This window comes from Brassica oleracea, chromosome C1, assembly GCF_000695525.1.
Source record: "Brassica oleracea var. oleracea cultivar TO1000 chromosome C1, BOL, whole genome shotgun sequence".
Lineage (NCBI taxonomy): Eukaryota > Viridiplantae > Streptophyta > Magnoliopsida > Brassicales > Brassicaceae > Brassica > Brassica oleracea.
Genome location: NC_027748.1, coordinates 39046848 through 39053072, shown reverse-complemented (window position 1 = coordinate 39053072; position 6225 = coordinate 39046848). Strand labels below are relative to the sequence as shown.

The window sequence follows — 6225 nt, the reverse complement described above, 5'->3', positions numbered from 1 at the left end:
TGTAATATGACCCGATCAAACATCCAACTGCGGTCCCATAGTCAAATATCATGGTGAATTCTATTTCCACCGTCACACTTCCCTCCTTGAATTTGGGGATGGTCACATCATAAAAGGGTCTGTGTTCAGACATGTGAATATACGTTACATATCAGAAATTACTTATTGAATTACAAAATTGAAGAAAAAGATGTAATGGGAGAGATTACGGAGAAAGAGCACCACTACTTCTTCGAATAACCCTACTTGGAACTCACTACATCTGCAGCCACCATTTGAGTGCATTGTATATTAATAAGTGTCAACAGTCTCATGTCCAAAATAACAGAGGGAAATAGTATACGAAGAATGTTAACTTTTTTGTAGAAGATCAGCATCTAGGCGGAAGCCTAAAGGCTGCATAGAAACATACACGGTATGATCCACGATTAAGAAACATCACTCATGCGGTTCCTAAACCTTTAAAAATGAAGAATAGAACTAAAACTGAAATTAAGAACTGAATGCCAAAGGCTAATAAGAGATGTTCGGAGAAGCACATATAAACTTTATAAACTATTTTTGTATATTTTGTATCTAAGTTTTGAAAACAATGTTTTATTATACAAAGATATTTCGTATAACCTAATACTTGTTAAAGGTCGAAATTCATCGATTTTTAATTTCATTTATAGTACGTTTACATTTTGTAGTTAAACTAACAGCTTTTGTTAGATGTTTTAAATTTTATTAATTGTTAGTGTAATTACAGACAATTTTTGTTTAAAAATTTCTGTCTTTGGGCAGATTTTCAAATTCTTTTAGCATTTTTTCTATACTTTCAAAACATTATGGTTTTGAATAGTGACAAAGAGAATGAGAAAGAACATTCAATTTTTTTATCATTCCTATAAAATTACACTATTTTAAATAATAAATATTTACATTCCTTCTGATTCCTCTTTTTGTAGAGAATAATAAAACAAAATTATTTTTTCCTAAATTTGAGAATGAACATTCATTCCACTCTTTCCTATTATTTTATTCTCTTCATTATTTTTCTACATGTTCTTGGTGTTTCGAAAATGATCACCAGTTATATATTTTTAATAGGTTTATTATTTAACTGAACATTTTTGTTTGAGACATTTATTTTGATAGCTTAACAAAAATGTATACTTATTTTTCTCTAAATTCAACAACCAATTTATAGTTAATTTATTACATATATATTACATTCTCATATGTTAACTAATATTTTTGGTGATTAAATTAAAAAAAATTTAAATAAAAATTATATAATTATTAAATATATACATTCAATTAATATTTACTAATTTATTTTTAATAAAAAAATTTAATTATCCACGCGAAAACGCGGATTTGTTTCCTAGTATATTACTTAAATACATTTTTCATCTAAATTTATTTCATTTTCCAGTTTTTTGTTTCTTTCGCATAATAATAGCTGATGTGAATTTTGTTTATTCTAAAGATTTAGTTAAAAGTTCACTAATGGTTTTATACCAACCTATTTTGATTTAGAATTCTAAAGAATACAATTTATCATTAACTATGTAGATTAATCGAAACGAATTTACATAAAATTTTAGCATGATGTAAACACATGATGATGCAAATAAAACGTAATTTTTTATAAAACAAATAAAATTACAGGTTCCTGTGTCATCTTATAATAATTTTCATAAATTATAATAGATAAATTGGTGTTTCCAAAAATGTTGTAGCTGAGAATGGTATAATAGATATTTTGTTTATTCACTCACATTATTGTCCTACAAAAAATTTTTTTACTCGCATTATTATTATTTTCCTTTATCTAATTGTTATAATTTTAAACACACAAAAAGGAAATTTCTTTTGTTTCCCTTCACAAAGGTAATATCTGACGTGGCACAAATACCGCCTGTTTCAATCCCCTCGGTCCATTTTTTCCCATCCATAACTTTTCTTTCCTTTCATCATCTCAACAGAACCGAAAGAAGAAACCTAATCAAAAAACACTTCTCATCAGCCAAAAAAAAAAAAAAAAAAAAACAGATCTGTAATTAAAAATCCCAAATCACTTTCCAAATCCGACATGATCCAGACCCTCGTTTCGATCGGACTATAATGATCGGACAACTCTCTCTGTCCCGTCTCGAATGCATGGGGTTTGAGCTATGCCTGAGCTTCGCCGTGGAGCCCGCCGCCGTGGCCGTGTCACCGAACCTCCAGCTCTGAATCAACAGGACAAGAAACAGAGGAGGAACAAAGCAGTTGCTGTTGCTGTTGGAGTTACGGAGAGGCCGAGGACGAGATTAGCGGCGAGGAAGTTGAAAGAGGAAGATAAGGCAACCAAAGAGGTAGTAGTAGTGGTTGAAGAAGAAGAGAAGATAGTTATGGCGATTGGTAACGATAGTGGCGGCTCTAACAAGGCGGCGGCTGCTCAGGAGGAAGAAGGAAACACTGCTCCTTTCCCTGAAAGGGTAAAGCTTTGTATATGGTTATGGTGCTGGATAATCATATATATGTATTAATTCATATCTTTGGTATAATGTATAATGATTCTGTTTCTTTTATCAGGTCCAAGTTGGAGGATCGCCACTGTATAAGGTTGAGAGGAAGCTGGGGAAGGGTGGTTTTGGACAAGTGTTTGTGGGACGTCGTATTAGTGGTGGTAATGATCGTAGTGCAGGAGCTAGCATCTTGGAGGTTGCTCTGAAGTTTGAGCATCGAAGTAGTAAGGGTTGCAACTATGGTCCTCCACATGAGTGGCAAGTGTACAAGTGGGTGTTCGATTCTCTCCTTTACGCCTGATTGTCAGGTACTTGCTTGAGTTGAAATGGGTAATCAACGTTTTGGTTTTAATGTGAACAGCACCTTGGGTGGCAGCCATGGAGTCCCAAGAGTACATTTCAAAGGGAGGCAAGGAGACTATTATATTATGGTACTTGATGCCCCATTTCTCTTCTCTCTCTTTTCCTGATTTTCTGATGTCAGTATATCATTGATGGTTGATCCTCATTTTTGGCCTCCAGGTTATGGACATGCTCGGGCCGAGCTTATGGGATATATGGAACACTTCAGGGCAAGCGTGAGTAACTACTCTTCATTAATGAATAATAGCTAATGTACTTTTTTCATTAATTAATTTTGTTTGGTTTCTTGCAAATGCGACATTAAAACTCCATCACTGATTGAAAATGTGACTTGCCCTAACGATTCTTTTTCCTTTCTCTTAACAGAATGTCCTCAGAAATGGTAGCTTGCATTGCAGTTGAATCACTGTCCATCCTTGAAAAGATGCATGCAAAAGGGTTTGTAATTTTTTTCTTCTGTTTTTGTATTTATCCAAGTTGACTAAGGTTCCTTCTTACATCTTTTTGAGCTTTTGGACCTCTAATTTATTATGTTTTATCTTTTGTTAACTACCCTAACAAGTCATGGTTTGCTTCGGTTTCAGTTATGTGCATGGAGATGTTAAGCCAGAAAATTTCTTACTCGGCCAGCCTTCAACGTCTCAAGAGAAAAAGCTCTTTCTTGTTGATTTGGGACTAGGTCGGTTAATTTTACTCTCTCTGTGATTTTTGTTAGGTGTTTATTAACCTTTCTCACCTTTATTTATCTAACTTTTCAGCAACAAAGTGGAGAGAAGGTGGTAGCGGACAACATGTTGAATATGATCAACGTCCCGATATGTTTAGGTAAATACTTTTCCAACTGTTACCTAATTGCTAATCTTTACATTCAATCTTACTCTTCTCTTGAATCAATATCCGTAGGGGGACAGTAAGATACGCAAGTGCACATGCTCACTTAGGGAGAACTGCTAGCAGAAGAGATGATCTCGAATCATTGGCGTACACACTGATCTTCCTTCACCGAGGTAGATTGCCATGGCAAGGATATCAGGTACCTTCAGAACTATATATTTTTGTTTTCTAGAATGATGTTTCTCTCTCTCTGCTAAATCCTTTTCTCTTGCTCAAATTTTCAGGGAGATAACAAGTCATTCCTCGTTTGCAAAAAGAAGATGGCAACATCGCCGGATATGCTTTGTTGTTTCTGCCCTCCTCCTTTCAAGCAGTTTCTTGAGATCGTGGTGAATATGAAGTTTGACGAGGAGCCTAACTATGGGAAGCTAGTCTCTCTGTTTCAAGATCTCTTGGGGGAGAATCCAGCTATTAGGCCTATTAACACAGAGGGTGCTCAAAAGGTGACGTTTTCATGCTGTTATATAGTCACCTTGGAGTACTTGTTTGACGTTTTGTATATGTTTCTTGTGATAGATCATTTTTCAAGTTGGACAGAAGCGAGGTAGGTTGAGCACTGGGGAAGAAGAAGAAGATGTCCCTAGGAAGAAAGTCCGTCTTGGAGTTCCTGCAACGCAATGGATATCGATCTACAATGCCAGGCAACCAATGAAGCAGAGGTAATTAATAATTATACCGTCAGTTAACTGTAAATGTCTTTTGATCTGTCCACTGCCACCAGTGAGAAGTCAAAGTAATTTTAACTTATTGGGTAAACTAGGTGTTTGCATAATAATTTTACAAAATATATATAAATAGATATATTATCAATTCAAATACCATTAGAATAAGTTATTGTTCATACATTCGAAATATTTAATAATAAACTAAACAACAAATTATTTATATATACAAAGTTTTTCATTAGAAGTCAAAGTTCGTAACTTATTGGTTAAATGGAGTTTGATTCTAGGCCACTTCAGTGTGCTACAGTGGAAAAGTTTTGGACTAACAATCAAACTGTGCAAATAGGTATCATTATAATGTGGCTGATATAAGGCTGGCACAGCATATTGAGAGAGGTATTGCAGATGGTTTGTTAATAAGCTGTGTATCATCATGTTCAAATCTATGGGCATTGATAATGGATGCTGGAACTGGCTTCACAAACCAAGTCTACGAACTATCTCCTGTCTTCTTGCATAAGGTTGGTCCACTCCAGTGTTTCTATGTTGCTTATTCTTTTTTGTGTTCTGTGAGAGGTGATCTTATGTGAGTGTAAACTCTGTTCTGTCTCAGGAATGGATAATGGAACAGTGGGAGAAGAATTACTACATAAGTTCCATTGCTGGTGCAGCCAATGGAAGCTCTTTAGTTGTCATGTCAAAAGGTATATACACTAGTGTCCGAATGTGTGGATGTTAGCCAATAACTATGGCTTATTCTCTGTTTTGTTTTTAAAATTGGGTATTGAAGGCACGGCGTATACACAGCAGTCTTACAAAGTAAGCGATTCATTCCCATTCAAGTGGATAAACAAGAAGTGGAGAGAAGGCTTCCATGTAACCTCTATGGCAACAGCTGGAAGCAGATGGGGTGTTGTTATGTCTCGCAACTCTGGCTACAGTGAGCAGGTTAGACTTTTGTCTTCATGAGATGCCTTCCTCTTCCTTCAGTTTTATAAACTCTCCAATATATATCTCTTTGCAGGTGGTTGAACTGGATTTTCTGTATCCGAGTGAAGGTGTCCACAGGCGTTGGGATGGTGGATTCAGAATTACATCAACAGCAGCAACGACCGATCAAGCTGCTCTAATTCTAAGCATCCCACGGCGTAGACTGGTCGATGAGACACAAGAGACATTGCGTACCTCTCAGTTCCCAAGCACACATGTCAAGGTGAGTAGAGTAAAGATTTACTTAAATCTTTGAGATTTGTTTTTGTTTCTACTAAGTTCTTATGCATTGTGTTTTTTTTTACCTTTTGTTGTTCAGGAAAAATGGGGGAAAAATCTCTACCTCGCATCGCTAAGTTATGGCCGAACCGTATCTTAAAATGTATTAGTAAAATTGGTTAAAAAAAACGAGAGAGAAAAATGTTTCTAAATCTCTGTTCCTATTCCTGTTGTGTCTATTTTCAGTTGAATTGTGAATCAATGTTGATTAATCACCAGTTTATCTTATACATTTCCCTTTACTGCTATTTAATTTCATATAAAAGAAGAAAGATATTTTTGATACCAGTATTATTATAACTTCACAACCAAATAATCTATATTTTTTTGCTGTTGAAATGTTCAACTTCAGCTCCTTGTTGGTATTGTCAGCTGAGAAGAACAAAGCCAATTGTGAGTGGTGATTAAGCGTCTCGACTGTCATGACCTGAACTATCACGACCGCTTATAAGGTGTGGTGACTTAAGATCGTTGTTTTCTTTCACAACTAAGGCGGAAGGTTTCCACAAATCGAATCGAACTATCAGATGACCCTA

General features: G+C 35.3%; 1 protein-coding gene across 1 annotated transcript; it reads left to right on the top strand.

Annotated features, from left to right (window-relative positions):
* Nucleotides 1-1946: 1946 nt before the first annotated feature.
* On the top strand, nucleotides 1947-5937 carry LOC106317580. The gene is made up of 15 exons (XM_013755375.1): nucleotides 1947-2468; nucleotides 2566-2768; nucleotides 2860-2929; nucleotides 3021-3076; nucleotides 3228-3299; nucleotides 3446-3540; nucleotides 3620-3686; nucleotides 3765-3894; nucleotides 3980-4198; nucleotides 4272-4414; nucleotides 4767-4941; nucleotides 5034-5124; nucleotides 5211-5368; nucleotides 5445-5633; nucleotides 5730-5937. The coding sequence occupies exons 1-15, from the start codon at nucleotides 2163-2165 to the stop codon at nucleotides 5787-5789; spliced, it is 2034 nt and encodes a 677-aa protein (XP_013610829.1). The 5' UTR covers nucleotides 1947-2162; the 3' UTR covers nucleotides 5790-5937.
* The last annotated feature ends 288 nt before the right edge of the window (nucleotides 5938-6225 follow it).